Genomic DNA, 16,632 nt, shown 5'->3' on the forward strand with positions numbered 1-16,632 from the left:
ATGATGGATAACACAGAAATTCAATGTGCAAAGATGAAATACGTCTGTTGAAGCAAAAAAACAAAATTAGCGTGCGTAGTCCAGTGGTTAGCGATCTTGCCTTTGGAACTAGAAGCCCCAGGTTCGATCCTGGCTGTGTCGCTCACCCGACATGCACGCTACCAGATTGTACTTGTCAAAAAGAGCTAGGGGAATTTCCCCAGATGAGTACAATATTAATGAACCTGTAAATACTGTATATAGCGTCTGTCTCCTTGTCACGACCAATTGGAAGATTAGCTCATCTGTTCATTGAGTTCATTTGAGCTAAACTGAGATCACTTTCCTTTCCTTTTCAGAACAAGAGCTCTTGAACCGAATAGTACAATCAGTACTTAATGTTCATCTCAAAGACCTAGACACACACTATAGATATAATAGAATAGGATAAGACCCTACCTTACTATCATAATGATAGTCAATCAATTGTAAATGTTTTGTAACACATTTGATTTTGTTCATTAACTGTTTATCAATTGAACATGTTTTGTTCCTTGCATTTTGATTTTAACGTATTTAAATGGACTCCAGGAAGAATAGTGTAAGATTTGTAACGATTGAACACTAATGAAGATTATGTTGAATAATAATATTGAATAAAACAAACAAACAAACAAACCTGAGTGAGGGAGCACTCGAACACGATGACCGTGCTGTAGTGGACGTTGTCTCTGCACATGTCACCGTTGTAGTACCTGATAGACAGGGAGTTCCCAGCAGCCTGGGGGTTGGACTGGACCACACCCAGGTTCTTATTCCCCTGGGGACCCGTCATACAAGACCCCAGGGGGCCACCTGGGAAGAAGGAAGGTCAAGTTTACGCTTTAGCAAGGTAAAAATGAGAACCTAAATGTAGATTTAGTTTGGGATCTCCTTGTCAATGGGACGTAAACCTAGAGGCACTGCGTTTGAGGACAGATACACTTTGAGTATGTTAAAGAACCCACCACACTTATCAAAAAAGCCTTACAGTTTGGCCTCTGATTTGGTACCTTGAAAAGGTGCTAGTCACCTGCTATGTCAATCCTCCTACAAAATAGCAAATCTCAATAAATTTACAGTAAAACTGACAAAGAAGTAGTAGATTATAGAATCTGATGATTGAAAGAAACACTCTAAATCTTTCATCTCCTTATCGATTTTGTCTCAGTTTTTTTTTTTCATGAATCATACAAAGTACTTGTACAGTGAAATCTGGTCTCTGTGGACAGGTGGTCACTATTGACAGGTGGTCACTATAGATTCTTAATGCTTGTGTCAAAAGAAATTTAAGGGACCGCCAAAAAGTGGTCACATTTGCAATGTAGAGGTGGTCACTTGTACAAGTTTGACTGTAACTTTCTTGGCAAAAAAATGTACCTGGGCAGCTATAGTCCATGTTGTTTGTGACGACCAGTGGCCGACACACGTTGATGTGGTAACGTTCGTCCTTGTGTCCTGGAGTGGACTCTGGGTTCAGTGGCTCCCAATTTTGGTCCTGAAAAAAATCAAATATAAATAATTGATTCATTGAAAAAGGAACAATTCTAGATACAAAAATGTAAATATGACAGTTGAAATAGGTTTTAATTAATAGTAATGACAATATTTGGTGGACTTTTGTATGATAGATATAAAAAATTGAATATAAACATACAGCACAGTCACTGTGACAATTATTTTATCTAAAATTCAACAACGATGAACCTTGTCTTTTTTGCCATGCATTTATAGTAAGTTTCGAGTAATTATTCTAATTATTGCACTGCGGATAGTAAGGGTTTTCTTCAACAGTCCCTCGGATAGGAGTGGAGGTCCCGTGTTTGAGGAGAGTCACACCTTGAGCACGTAAAAGAACCCACCACATCTTTCGAAAAAGAGTAGGGGCATGCCCCGGTGTGAGTGGATCAAAACATTCCGGCCTAAATGGGGTAGGGAATTTCCCAAGCAGCCTTCGTAACCCCTGCTTCTCCTAATGGGTCAGTGAAGTCATGCTTGTCTCGAACATTGATGTTTCTGACCTAGAGCTGCTGCAGTAAGAATTAGTTCAGTGCTTTGATGAGTGACCCCCTACGGCCTTGCACTGAGCGAGTTCATTAAAAAAAAAAAAAAAAACACACAATATAACAACTAACCGTTCGAGAAAGTGGTGTCAGATCATACAGGTTCCCCGCGGTATCTGTTACCAGACAGTCCACAGGTGCAGGGGGACAGGCCAGAGACGTGGCGAACTCAAACAGGAACGACAACCCCTCCTGGCGGAGGAACTTGGGCTCTCCCAGCGCCACTTGTGTCCGGCAGACAAAGTGGATGATCACGCTTGTCACTTGTCCTAAAGAAAAGAAAGCTAACTTGAAGATAATTGCAAAAGAACTGTCTCTTGATTTTACAAGCAAATTTCACAAGGTGATGACAAAACATTTTGTACATTTCATTGCACTCTAGCCCACTATATTTCAGTTCTCACTGGTGACTTATGAAAGGAACACTGTCTACAGTATGTCTAAGTGCATGAAAACTCTATAATTGTGGATTTCAAGATTAGACATTCAAATTCCTCAGATTTTTATATTATACACTAATCTTATGATTTACATTCTATAAGACTATTCTTTGACAATACATGTTTTTGTGTCAGAAGTCATGACAGATGTAAGCTTCATGATACACCAAAAAACAGCTCATTACAAGCAACTGGATAGAATTTTAAAACGTTTCAGACATCATTCGCTATCTTTTGTTAGTGACTTAAATGGAAAGAACTGGAGAACCAGGTTTTATACCAAAACTCTGAATAATCTTCATGACCTTGCATGTCTTTGAGGACATCATCTCTTTCAACAACTGTAGGTAAGATCTCCACATACCTGACCCTTCGTCACGGACTCCCTCGTACCGTAGAGTCAGCTGTCCGGCGTCGGAGAACTCCAGCTGGGCATCGCGTGCGTGTGCGAGCGCCTTGTCCTTACCCGTGGCTATCGAGCACACACTTGCATCCTCGCAGTGTCCGTCTTCGTCGCAGTATTGGGGACAGCCATCCTTAACACTTCCACAGATGTTCAGCTATAGGCAAGAAAGTACAACACTCGTTGTATGATAATACCAAAGTAATGAAGAAAAGAAATTAATTTAGGCTACGCTCTTTCCACTAATACCGGGTAAAGAAAGTTGTTTCCCTACGGTTGGTATTTCAATCAGTCTCTTTCTTTTCAAGTCAGTTTAGCTTTTCTAAGACAAAAAAAGTCAAGAAAAGAAGAGATACTATTATATAGTATATGAATTGTGTCTTCCATACTTTTACCTTCAACTTACTGAGAAGAGTAGAGGTGACCCCTTGTGCTTGGCTAAACATGCAAGACGTAGCAAAACCTCACAAACTAGCTACCAAAAAAGAGCCATGCTTCGTCCTTAGTCTGAAGTTTCACCACTTTACCTTAAGTCTTTCTTTTCAACACGACTTTTATTTTTAAAAAAAGTGCTGCAACACAGTGCCAGTACATAAATACTTCTTTGCCATGTGTAGTAACTACTGATATTTCAAGACAGAATCTTAAGAACATCTCCTACCTTAAAGGCCTGACCATCACTACTGGTGACATCGTAGTACTTCTTCTCCGTCCGGTCCCCCCTGGTGAGGGGCTGTAGGTTGAAGATGTAGCCAGAGTTGGGGTCGGGGATGGTACAGTCCTCCTGTGTCTCCACCTTAATCCCACAGGCTGCCTCAGTCTCCCAGGTGAACACAAACTCACACCCCATCTGCTCCAGGAACCGGGGGCTGCTCGACTGCACACAGAGAAAAATACATCAGAATCTCAACCTACATTAGGGCGCACCAATCCTCTCTGAACCCTGACGGTGATAGATTCTGTCTTTCCGCCACCTTTGATTCACTCCTGACGTCATTAAGTTTCCCATTTCTTGACAGTCAGTGAGTGAATCAGACATCTGATGAGATTGACTAAAAATTCATGGTGAGTGTTTTCTTTCTGTTGTAATAAGCTCAAAAAGCACATTATGTATTTTGCCAAGTTAACAACACAGATGAGCTTTCATTAAAAAATTTCCACCTGTTACAAGGAAACAATTTTGCTGATTGAACAGAAGAAGCGTACAATGAATTATAACATGCAAAGGAAGAAATGAATTATATTTCAGTCACTAATGCCTTGAAAACAGCATCACAAAAGATCATCTAAGTTAAAGGCTGATCGTTTTATATCAAATTTTGTATTTAGGGAGGCACCCTCCTCCATTAGCATGTGAAATTTTTCCATACATCTGGTGACTTAAATCTTATCTAAATCTTAAAGGACCAGTGCTATTCAAAATTGAACTTGAAAAATGGAGCATATACTTGTAATAACAAGGAAAAAGCTCAAGCCACATAACAAAGGATCTGCTGAACTTCTAAACTGTTCTCGCTTATGTTTCGTTTTTACTCTCACTGTCATTCTGTTGAAAAACATCAAACTAGAAACAATGTCATTTCAAAGGATATGCTAGTATGCTAGTAGATAGTGAAGGAAATGGACAGTCCTCATTTGCCATACCAGACTGCCCCTCTGACAGATAAGGTGGATCTTGGTGGTGTAGTTTCTGGCCACCCCGTCTGGTCCCGTACATGGCCCACCGTTACTGTAGGTCAGTAGGAGATGGCCCGCCTGGCCCTCAATGGTGGGCCGCAATTCCGCCATACCCATGTTGGGGAGTGTCACTGCCTCCTGTGTCGGAAAAGACAACAATTGTTTACAGCTTTCTGCAAATCAATATGGCAGTCATATCAACTAAGTTCTACAAATTTTCATTTTTGATAGTTTACTTTTAATTATAACAAGAAATAGTCATGCCTTTAAGTATTAGAGTTTAACTTTAAGTTATCAACCAAGAATTGAGGTGTTCAAAAAGTTGTTTTTCCCTATAACTGTCATAGAGTGGAACTTGTTGCCAACAAGGATAGGAGCATCCTCATTAGATAGCTTTCAACAATGCTTGCAGTCAGATGTGCAAAGGTTAGGTGTGACAGGTCATTCAGTATAATATAACCAGTTGCTGCCGCACTGGATGCGTGCAAAGCTGGTATACAACGCTGAAGGACAGTTACATTGTATAACTGCTACATGATAGAGAATACAGAATGATACAAGTTTATAGCTTAGTACGCAGAATGTGCTCATCAGCCAAATAGCTATCCCACAGGCCTTCAAAGTTTAGGATTTTTCTCTTCTATCTAAATGAACATCTTGCTAGGGTTAAGCCAACCATAGCTTGAACCTGAAGTCAAAACTTGTGATACAACAATGATCTGCATGCATTTTTAATTCATTTTCAAAAACACACTCTAAATTTTAAACATTATTGCCATATTTTGAACTTATGAAGCAATATCATGATCACGTTGGAAGCAACAGCATCGGTATTTTAACCTTCTCCCTGCTGCCTAACTCTGTAACCAATAGGGAATTGGGTGCCAAATGGCTACTTCAGCATGCTAAAGGTTATATTACATTCATATTACAAAGTAATAGAATTCTGAAAATCACCTCTCCAGTGGCAAAACTAGTCTGGCACACAGCGGCGTAGGTGTCACAGCCTGACACAGGATTGATAGGTCTGCACACGTTGATGTAATACTTCTTCTTGTTGTTTGGGTCCGTGTCATCCAGATAGGACCAGTTCTCACCATTATCGTCCTCTGACTTGGCAAGGCTATGAGAAAAACGACATCATGTTAGCTAAAGGAGGATATACACATGTAGGTTATAGGCGGAAAAGACAACAATACAATCATGTAAATAATTCAATGCATTGACTTCTTCTTGGGGTAATAAGAGACACTAAATCAAATAACACAAAGGGATTTTCATAAGGGATTGTTTTACAAAATTTTGAGAAATTTGACGTACAAATGTACATGTAATATCCACCTATAAAAGACAGGTAAGTATCAAATACACTTGATAGCCACTTGATAAAAGTACAAAAAGTTCAACGTTACTACCTGTCAGACATTAACCTGGCTGTTTTAATAATTATATCAGTCTGCAAGATAGACAATTCAATACTTCAAGGTTTTTTCTTGACAAATGTAATAGCTACTAGACATTCAAGTATTGTACATTATGTAGTTTGCCTACCTTGATAGATCATACTGTGTGTGTGTATTTGGGTCTGTCACCACACACTCTATCGGCTGTTCAGGACAGGCGTACTTCGTGTACCACTTGAAGTAATAGAAGTGGTTGTCTTCTGCAAGGAACTTGGGCTGGCCGTGGCCGACTTTTGGGTCACACAGGAAAGCTATGTGCGCGGACCGGTTCACTTTGTCGTGGTAAGGGTCCCCACCGGTATACGTCAGGTTAATCAGGCCGTCGTAGTAGTTCAGGTGGGAGTTGAACACGCCAAGACTTTTGGCTTTGTTGTCACTGGAAAGAAAAAGATTAAGCTTTAAAAAATTTTTTCTGTGTTTTTTTTTCCATGACATCGTACCTCATTCTTTCATTTATCACTCCAACTCTAAATTTAACAACTGGCAGCTATTCCCCTCAAGTAGGGTCTGGTATCTTCCATATTTTTCTTTGTTAGTCAGATGATATAATATAATATACAATGGACCCTCAGTACTTCAAATTGGTCTACTTGTGACATCATTCTTGAAGTCAAAAGTAATGAATGTTCATCATAGGTCCAAGTCCTCATGACATCCTACTACAGACATGTTAATGAATTACGTTGGAGTCAATTTGTCTGGTATATTTTCGTTTCTACATCAACATGCTATATTTCACAGGTTTCTGACGGGTAACATACATCATATATCTGCCACTTTGAAAAACAGTGGATTTGAGAGATCTCTAATGCAGCACCCCCCAGGTACGCACATTTTAGATATGCAGGAGTGCATTATACTGGGCAGGGCTCGAAATAGTGGGTGCATGTGCACCCAGTGCACCCAAAATTGGAGCTGTGCACCTAATTTTTGACTGTGGGTGCACTGGTGCACCTATATATTTTTGTAGCCTATAGGGTTAAGGTATTATTGTGCACCAGTATACAGAATATTCTTGAAATGTAAGTATAAAAAACAGCATGATAACTTTTTGCTGTACTTTATTTAATGTATTATTTGTTTGAAATTTTAAAGTTAGCTATAGAATTACAGATTGAAGTTCTTAAGAGAGGCAGCAGCGTTAAACTTTGTAATTATGTTCTGAAGAACATTCAACTTTATTTTATCTGGTGCACCCAAAATTCTTTCTGTGCACCCAATTTTTTTGACTTGGGTGCACCAGTGCACCTATTCCCAAAGATGAATTTCGAGCCCTGCTGGGGGATGTTGGGTTGGAGATCTGTTTGAACGTATCTTTTCAGGGTGGCGGAAATATGTACCCTAGTGGAATTATGTTTAGTAGATGTATTATAATTCTGGCTTTTTTTTTCTCTCAGACTTTGCCAGGTAATAATGCATTATATATTAGTTATTACGTTCTCTTTTGTTATTGAATCATTTCAGTTATAAAATCAAAAATTTTGTCCCAACCTTCTGTCCACTTGGCATGCCCCAGCCTTGGTGTTTCTGTCCTCACAGCTTTTTGTCCCATTGATGTCGCCACAGACGTTAATCAAGTAGTCATACTTCCCATTTGTCACGTTGTAGAAGCTGTCTGCTGTGGTACCGGCCCTGGACAGTGGGGTCAGGTCAAACGAGAAACCTGTGTGCAATTTGTGATACATCATGTTAATCTTGTTCGTAATCACTGGAAGCATTTCAAGGCAGTTGATAGCTATGGGAACAATCTCCTATATATAGTATTAACAATCTTTTAAAGAATGATAAATGATAAACAAAGCCTAGGACAAGTATTTCCTTTGAGATAACGAATCTGATGCAGCAGATTTGACAAAATGTTAATTGAACAGGCCATACATTATCACAAAGTCAAAACTGCCCAAGAATACCACTCAGGGGACTACTAGTAATAAATCATATAGTCAGGTGGTCAATGTACAATTGTAGATGGGATTCTTAATGCTTGTGTCAATGGGAAAAATTATCCAAGGGACTACCAAAAAATGGTCAAATCGGCCAAGTGGTCCTTATGTAGGGATGGTCACTTGTACAATGTTTGACTGTTATTTGCAACATGTACGACGAAGAATCAGTTTCAGTTTTTCAGTTTCAGAAGTTCTAGTTTAAAAGATATTTGCACTCAGTCAGAATATGATTAATATACATGATTAAAAAAACTCAATTGAATTCTTTAACTATTGCTGTTGGGATGGACCTCAGTACTTCAAATTGGTCTACTTATGACATCATTCTGGAGGTCAAAAGTAATAAATGTTCATCATAGGTCCATGTCCAAGTTTATCTTAAATGGAGATAGAAAACTGGCATTGAAACATATACAATGTAGTGAGTAAGTGTGAAATTTCATTTATCTATATTTTGTACCTGCATCATCGTCGAAGACCCTACAGTCGTAGCCACTCTTGCGGCCCAGTGGGCAGGCCGCCGCCGTGTGCCACTCAAACTCGTACAGACACTTCTCATCTGACCTCCGCAACAGGACGGGCGCACTCTCAAGGTCACCTGGGTGGGACAGTCACAAAAAAATGATGAAAATTCACAACAGAATCCAACCATTCTAAATGTATATTTTCTTGCAGACTTTCCTGAATTTTACACCCTGTAAAAAGATGTAGGCTTTGAACAGTTGATGTAGGAGTGGGTAGTAAACATAATGTGCTTTTTTGTTGAGTTCATCAATATACTGTCTTGTGCTTGTACAATGTACAATGTATGTCTGTATAAATATGATATGTTAAAAATACCAGTGTCCTGATGCATTCCAGTTTTGCCATGTTAAACTGTATTTGTTGGATCACTTTGGCCGAAATCTTTTAAAAAAACTAAAAAATAGAATCCCTACCTACTGATCCACATATCCAGGAACATTAATTTTTTTGGGGGGGGACATTTCTTTTTTCTTTGGCCTTACTACTATATCACTGTAAGTACTCTTTTAGATGACATGTAAAATTTTGCAAATATCTGGTAAGAAATAAACAAAATGATACTTTGAAATTTGACATTCCAAAGATAAAGTGACTCATTTCAAAATGGAATATCCTAACCAGTTGAATGGGACAGTCTTGATATGTCTTGTTAACTTAAAGCATCTTTAAGACCTACCAGGACTGCACACCAGCCGTATGACAGTTGACCAGGTTAGACTGTCGTGACAGGAGTCCCCGTCTGTGTACGTCAGTTTGATGTGGTTCCCCTCCGGTACAGGGTCTGTCTGGTATCTTCCTATGTTTGTGGCACCTCCACCAGTATCACCTGTACATGGCAGAACAAAATACAGTCAGTCTTAGTACAGTATACCAAAAATGCCTTTGTATTGAGGCCAGCTGGCCGTTGTGGTCACCTTTCAGTTACCAAGATCACCTGTACATAAAATAAAGTACGGTGACAACCTTGGAATACAGCTTAAAACAAAGTTTTCTTAAAACTCCCAGATGACTGTACAATGTGTTGATGAAAGTTAGACATCCAGGTAGTAAGATACGCCAAAAATAATTACTCATTGACAAGCAACTGGATAAAGTTTCAAACCTTCATCCAGTTGCTTGAGTATTTATTTTTGGCGACTGTACAATGTACTTACTGGTAATGAAAGGGTTAAAGATACAGTCTGTCTCAGCTTCATTTCTCCCTGTTGATTATCTGTGACCAATTAACTTTGTGCAAAATGGATAACTTGGCACGGATGCCATGGGTTTAAATTTGGACCACACTAACATTTTCTAAGATGACTGTACAATGTAGATAAAGGGTTAACCTTCTCCCTGCTGCCTAACCCTGTGATCCATATAGACTTGTAGCCGACCCTGTGATCCATATAGACTTGTAGCTTACTGATGTTAAGATATGACTTATGACACAAAAAAAGTATTTTATGCTGCTAACTGATGGACCTCAGTACTTCAAATTGGTCTACTTATGACATCATTCTGGAGGTCAAAAGTAATAATATTCATCATAGGTCCATGTCCAAGTTTCAACACTTTATTGGGATATCGAAAGGAAAAGATAACATCAAGGAAGACAAAGAAAATGGATAACTTGGCACGGATGCCGTGGGGTTAAAGTTGGACCACACTAACATTTTCTAAGATGACTGTACAATGTAGATAAAGGGTTAACCTTCTCCATGTGATCCATACATATTTGTAGCCAACTCAGCCACGAAGGGGTTAAAGTTGAACCACACTTACTGATAGCACAAGCGGCAGCCCCCTGTGGACAGTCTGCAGCCTGTTCCAGCGTGATGACCTCCCCGCACACGTTCATGAAGAACCGTTCATCGTTGTCGCCTCCCTCGTGCTCGTGTCTCCCATCCAGTGCCTCCCAGTTCAGCGGTCCCTCCTGTACGAGGGTCGACAGGTCGTAACGTTTCTTCCCGTCGGGAGAGCTCACGCGACACGACCGACCCTCCTCGTGTTGGAGACAGGCGTAGCTGGTGTCCCAGTCAAAGAAGTAGGAGCAGTCCTCCTCACTGTTAAACACTGGTCTGCCTTTACCATCATTACCTGCAAGATTAACAAAATGTGAGCAGTGAATACTCCAAACCAAAACAAAGGATTTAGAGTATCATTATGTACCAATATCCAACTGGAATGCTGTAAATGCATTAAGTTTGCAGTGGTTTAAAGTTTGCGTTTTTTTCTCATTAACTGCAAACTTAAAACCACTGCGAAAATACCTGTTAATCTGTCTTCTGGCCGGCTACCCTCTTCTTCCAATCGCGAACTACGAACCACTGCAAAAACTCCATTTTTTTTTATTTCCCCCTACAGCGAATTTAAATCACCGTGAACTTAAATGCATTAATTCTACAGTATTCCATTCTTACTTAGACCAAGACCTGAAATTTCAGAAAACATTCAGAAAACAAGACCTACCCACATAGGCAAATATCAAGACAATCCATCCAGGCCTTCTCCAGTTATTCTGCTTTTCTACATACATACACATACATACATACATACAAACGCTACCCAAAACACAATCTTCTTGGCGAAGATAACAACCATGATGATGATGACCTTAAGGTATCAGGAAAATTGTCTTGTCATCTCACCTGCAGTTTTGTTACACCTGAAGGTGATGACAGAGGTTCTGTTGAAGCCATTGTGTTTGCACACCTCCCCATGTTTGTACGTCAGGGTCAGTTCTCCATCGCTGTACCTGAAGTTTCGATTGCAAAACGCACAAATTTACCACAAAGTTCTTCTGTGAAAATATCAAGGAAGAAATATCAGCACGGCCATTATCATGATAATACTCACAGAGTATTTTTAAGCTACTTTATACATTTTCTGCTTTTTTCTAGCATCAAAACATAGTTTTTCTTGAAATCGAGACTTAATGATGGTCAACACTACAGTAAATTCTTTGCCATAATCAGCATTTGCCAAAAGAAGTTTCACACAATCATGTTTATTTGTTGTGTCACTTTTAAAAATAAATCTATTATATCATTTCAATTTTGGCTGCAAATACACTATATATACAATATACAATAAAATAATGAAGAAAACAGAAATACTAACGATGTGAAAACTACACAAACCTCAGAGTATGACCTGTTGCTCCAGCAATGTGAGCAGAATCTGCAGATGTTTGACACACGCTAGTGTGACTCCCGTCATCATCGTTGTCCCCACACGATATGCCTACAGCTCCGCACACATTCAGCCAATAGTCGTATGACTTCCCATCATCACCAAGGGTAGTAATCTTGTATGGCCATGGGTTTGTTCCTGTGTGGAGTAAAAGGAACATCATTATACCTCCATGAAAGTTGTTTTGGGTCTATCTGTCTACGTTGTGTGTGTTTGTGTTTTGGCATATTTGTGGTCAGCAAAAGTGTAGATTGTGAGGATACTTGGTTTGTGGGCAGGTCTTGGGAAGACGAAGGTCAGGGTCAATTTTGGGCCACATGGCGGCTTTCCTGAAAACTGCAGCAAAACTTCCAGTTTCGGTATCTTTTTTCCTGGGGACATGCTATTGTTTTGATTACTTTAAGGCAGATATTTTTTAATGTCAGGAACTTACTTCTACTTAATATGTTCAGATTTATATTAACTACAAAGCAATCCAATATTGAGAACAAAATATCATCGAAATTGAATCAATTTTACCAACCTCTAGATCTAGGGACTCCCTACTCAGAGACAAGTTATTTACAAATTTTGCAGTAAGAAAATTTGTTGAGTCCAGTTTTCCCTTCATATTTTCCTCCAGCTTTGCAGGTTGTCAGACCCTTTTCTTCTCCTACTGTTTTAAACATTTCTTTAACAAGTCTCTTACTCTGAATCTAACAACCTATTGTTGATGATGAATGGTTTATTCAATATTTACATATCAAAAAGCTTTGCAGACCAGAAATTGTCTCGGATGCCTGAATTGCACTGTTAGATACAGTAAAATACCATAGTACAGCTAAATATCATAATACAGTAAAATATCATAGATACAGTAAAACATCTGATCAGTAAATGAAATGGGCAGTACATGTATTATCTATCCTGTTGTTCTAAACTCATTTGAAATGACAACTATTCAACCCTACCTTCTGGTACGTTCAGTGGTGACAGATCAATGTCAATGTCGTGTTGTTGTTTACTGAAGCTGCATGTTGTTGTTGTGAGGTACTCGGCAGGACAGGCATACTCCGTCCACCACTCCACCTGGTACTGACAATCTGTGTCCAGAGTCAGGAGTGGGTCCTTACTCTGGGAGAACAAGTTATAAAAATAACATTCATTATCTTAGATGAAACACCGTCAGAAACTCTACATGCTTAACTTGGTGTTGTGCAAATTCCCTCTGTGCTGCGGTCTCGCCGACTCCGGTGGTATGGAAATGTCGAACGTGCCAGTGGCTGCATCAGCGCCATCACCAAAATGCAGTTGCCAGGCAGCAGAGGTCGTGGCAGACCTAAAAAATCTTGGATGGAGTGTGACGGGAGAGACCTTAAGGTGTGCGGCTTCACCAGGCGTGGACCCGCTGGACAGAGCCGCTTGGAAGAGCCGTGTGAAGACTAGCTGACTGCCGCCCATCCCTGTGTCATGGACCCCGGCAGCAGTATAATCAAATAATGGGTACTACTACTACATAACTATTTTGATATGTATGCACATTAGCCTCAGTCCATCATCAGTAGTTGACATTACATCTACATACATGTAATTATATAACTTAACCTTCTCCCTACTGCCTATTATAATTATCCCTTAACCAATAAAGAATTGGTAGCAAATTTGTTACAGGTACGTCAGTGTGCTAAAGGTTAATTACCAAAGGACACTCCATGAATGCACCATACAGTCATGTATTATTTCTATGTTTTGGGAATTATAATAATAAAATTATAATACCATCTTCTGTAAAACTGCTAAGCTGGGAAAATACCTTGCACTTGATGCAGTTGAAAATAATGACACTAAGAGCCAACAATGTATTTTTTTCTGACAAATCAGTCACATACATATTTTGTACGTCCCACAAATGAAAACCATCCTTCTAAGTCGTAAAGCAAAAATCCTTGTATGTCATTGTGAACTACAAATTTAAAGAACATTTAGCTGGTTACAATACAACACAACAAATGACACACAAACTGATGTGTACTCACTCCGCCTCTTCCATCGCCATTCGGACAGACAAACGTGACGTGAACAGTTGGTTTGACCCCGTTACATCCTGTAGGGGCGTCCCCGTCTGTGCTGTTATAGTGCAGGAACAGCCTGCCGTCCTCCCCCATCTGTAGGTCAGTAGTGGGACGACCCATATCCACAGCCTCTCCACCAATCACACGACAGCCTGCTGTCCCAGGAGGGCAGGGGGAGGTGGAACCACCTGTTTCTCAGGAAAGATAACGGTATATCTCCTGGTTATATCTAGTTAATATAGTACACCCACACACACACACACACACACATATTAAAATGAGTTACAATGCTACAATTATGTATGTTACCGGTAAACTGTTTACAAAAAAAGCAGGACTGGTGATAAATACCCCAGGATTTTTGGATACCCTTAAACTTTTGTCTTGTTACTTCAATCAAGGTTTCTTAATACGATGCTTTGCAAGTACAGTACATATATTATATGTATGTGTAAACTGGTCACAGGTAATTTCATATTGATATACTTAATACAAGTGCAAGTACACATTGTTAGCAGCTTGTTTTAATCACAATTCTATGTTATAATTTACAAGATTTTCAGCTTTCAAGAAGGTGTTTTACCGTACTTGGTAGTTCACTTTGAAAGGACTCCCCAATGGGATCTATGAATTAAAAATTACCCACGGTAGCTTTGCACTTTGCACGTCAATCAATTTTCATGAGCACTGTGCAAGTGTCTGGTATGCGGAAAAAAAGTTGCAGTGGGTGTGGGGGAAACACGTGACCGAGGGCAAAGGATTTGCTAGAAAAATGAGCCATTATAGGAAGGTGACATCCAGGATTCTGGGTGGGCTGATTTGACTGTACATGTCTATGTAATTACCAGGGAAATTGGGTGTCCTCTGGGTGTCCCCTGCAAAAGGAAGGCATCTAATTTCTTTGTTTTCTTAGTGTAAGGCACCCAGAAGACGCCCTCACGCCCTGCTAGCTAATAGCCTGATGGTAAATACAAACTCACCTGGAGAGATGTCCCGACACACGTTGATGTAGAAGTCTCTCTCCCCCGCTGAATCCACCAAGTAACCACCACTCTGTCTAATCAGGGGTGTCAGGTCCCTCTTCTTCCCATCTGTGTCGTACACATAACACTTCACCTCCTTCTGCGCCGGGTTCTGTACAGACGTACAGGCTACCGTACTGTCCCAGTCAAAGTACGTGGTACAGGGTTTGGCCTCCACAAACTCAGGGAAGCCCTAGAATAAACACAGATTTTGAATACCCAAAGGAAAAGGTACTACAGTATCTTAATGATAACAGTTAAATGGACACTATATGAAACTGCATGGATAAATGTAAACCAAGAAATGATACACTCATGGACAAGCAAAAATTCTATACACTTCTTATCATATATCTTGCTTGCAACACTGGATAAGTGGAAATTCTGATACAGTTTTTTGTAAGTGAATATAGGAACTACATTTGTACATGTATGGCTGTACAGCTTTAGCACACTCCAAAAACCAGGCAGAAAATAAAAGCAAATATTTGACAGTTTTTTCGGATAATACATTATTAGTCTAGGAAGTACCTTTTGTTAATAAGTGGAATAATTCCTTTAAAAATCTTTCAATTCTTCTTATAAAACACCCCAAGGAACTATTTTCTGACTAAAAACTAATTTTTGAAATATAGAATGTTGATACCTACCAGAGTCCTACCACACTGGATGTTAATACTGGATCCAATCTTGTGCCCGGGGTGTCCAGGGCAGTCCTCGTCTGAAAAAAGCTCCATCCTAAATCCTCCTCCATGTCTATCCTCCTCTATCTGAAGGGTAGAGTTGAAGTTTCCTATGTTGGAAGTGGTGTTGTCCTGTAGTCTGCACACAGAGTTTCCACTGCAGGGCGCTGGGAGGGCAAGCTGGCTGCAGATGCTGATGTTATATTGCACGTTGTTGTCCCCTCTTGCCTCCCAAAGCCTAAAGTTCAACAAGAAGAAAATTTTAATTTTGGCACAGTAAATACTATTACTAGTTATTTACTACATATATACAAAGAAAATCTAAGACTTGGGTCGGGTCATTTTTAGATAGGGAGCAAGAAAGGTAATTCCCCCAAGCTACATGTAATGCTATTAAAGGCACCCAGAGCATTTTATGAGGCTCGAAGCTCCAATTTCTAGTCATTCCTACACATAGTAAGTTTCAATAACAATATACCATTACATTTTGACATTCAAGGAGCAAAGATACGATGTCGTTGTGTGGTGAAAACAAATAGAAAATCCAAGCGCTAATAGACTGATCCTGATCATGACTGTCCATCACAATTAGTGGTTTGACCAATGAGAGAGTGACTGCCTGTCTGTCAAATATTTGCATTTTAATGTTTTTATTTTGCATTTCTACGTTTTGACAGAGGTGGGCGGGGCTATGTCAATGGTCAGTACAACTGTTGTTGTAGTTGCAAGTCTACAGCATTGAAATGGCCTGTATATATTTATCAAATTCGATGGGTTTTTTTATACTTGCAAGATACATTATCATTTATGTGGACACAAAAAAAGATAGATACTGATAAAGTGATATCATATTGTCTCCTCTTGCCTCTCATAGCTTAATGTACGAGAAGAAAATTTCAGTTTTGTCACAGTGACTGTCATATTGTATTATACAATAATATTGGTGTTGTCATTGTAAGTCTACAGTGTTGAAACGACCTGTCAATATTCTTGAACTTCAATACTCTACATGAGAATCATGTGGCCATGAAAATTTGATAGATACCTCTCAGGTGGCCTTGGTTAAGTCACTTAATTTGATTAGTATTGGAAGAGACTGTACTGTCTTCAAATCAACAGGCCATGCAGTATTATTCCCTATGAGGCTGTGACTATAAGCAAAAGCAT

At 39.6% G+C, this 16,632-nt stretch overlaps 1 protein-coding gene across 1 annotated transcript in view; it reads right to left on the reverse strand.

Annotated features, from left to right (window-relative positions):
• The window catches only part of LOC136436605 (cation-independent mannose-6-phosphate receptor-like), a 42,610-nt gene that overhangs the window by 23,701 nt on the left and 2,277 nt on the right, over window positions 1-16,632 (reverse strand). The window contains exons 2-19 of the mRNA XM_066430725.1: window positions 15,433-15,703; window positions 14,741-14,975; window positions 13,725-13,948; window positions 12,660-12,822; window positions 11,658-11,847; window positions 11,166-11,272; window positions 10,300-10,614; window positions 9,212-9,361; window positions 8,471-8,608; window positions 7,556-7,727; window positions 6,153-6,440; window positions 5,559-5,724; window positions 4,569-4,739; window positions 3,586-3,801; window positions 2,886-3,081; window positions 2,154-2,350; window positions 1,399-1,516; window positions 659-834 (exon numbers count right to left, since the gene is read on the reverse strand). Of these exons, the coding sequence (XP_066286822.1) occupies window positions 659-834; window positions 1,399-1,516; window positions 2,154-2,350; window positions 2,886-3,081; window positions 3,586-3,801; window positions 4,569-4,739; window positions 5,559-5,724; window positions 6,153-6,440; window positions 7,556-7,727; window positions 8,471-8,608; window positions 9,212-9,361; window positions 10,300-10,614; window positions 11,166-11,272; window positions 11,658-11,847; window positions 12,660-12,822; window positions 13,725-13,948; window positions 14,741-14,975; window positions 15,433-15,703 (3,493 nt within the window). The remainder of the gene's footprint in view (window positions 1-658; window positions 835-1,398; window positions 1,517-2,153; window positions 2,351-2,885; window positions 3,082-3,585; window positions 3,802-4,568; window positions 4,740-5,558; window positions 5,725-6,152; window positions 6,441-7,555; window positions 7,728-8,470; window positions 8,609-9,211; window positions 9,362-10,299; window positions 10,615-11,165; window positions 11,273-11,657; window positions 11,848-12,659; window positions 12,823-13,724; window positions 13,949-14,740; window positions 14,976-15,432; window positions 15,704-16,632) is intronic.

This window comes from Branchiostoma lanceolatum, chromosome 1 (assembly GCF_035083965.1).
Source record: "Branchiostoma lanceolatum isolate klBraLanc5 chromosome 1, klBraLanc5.hap2, whole genome shotgun sequence".
NCBI lineage: Eukaryota > Metazoa > Chordata > Leptocardii > Amphioxiformes > Branchiostomatidae > Branchiostoma > Branchiostoma lanceolatum.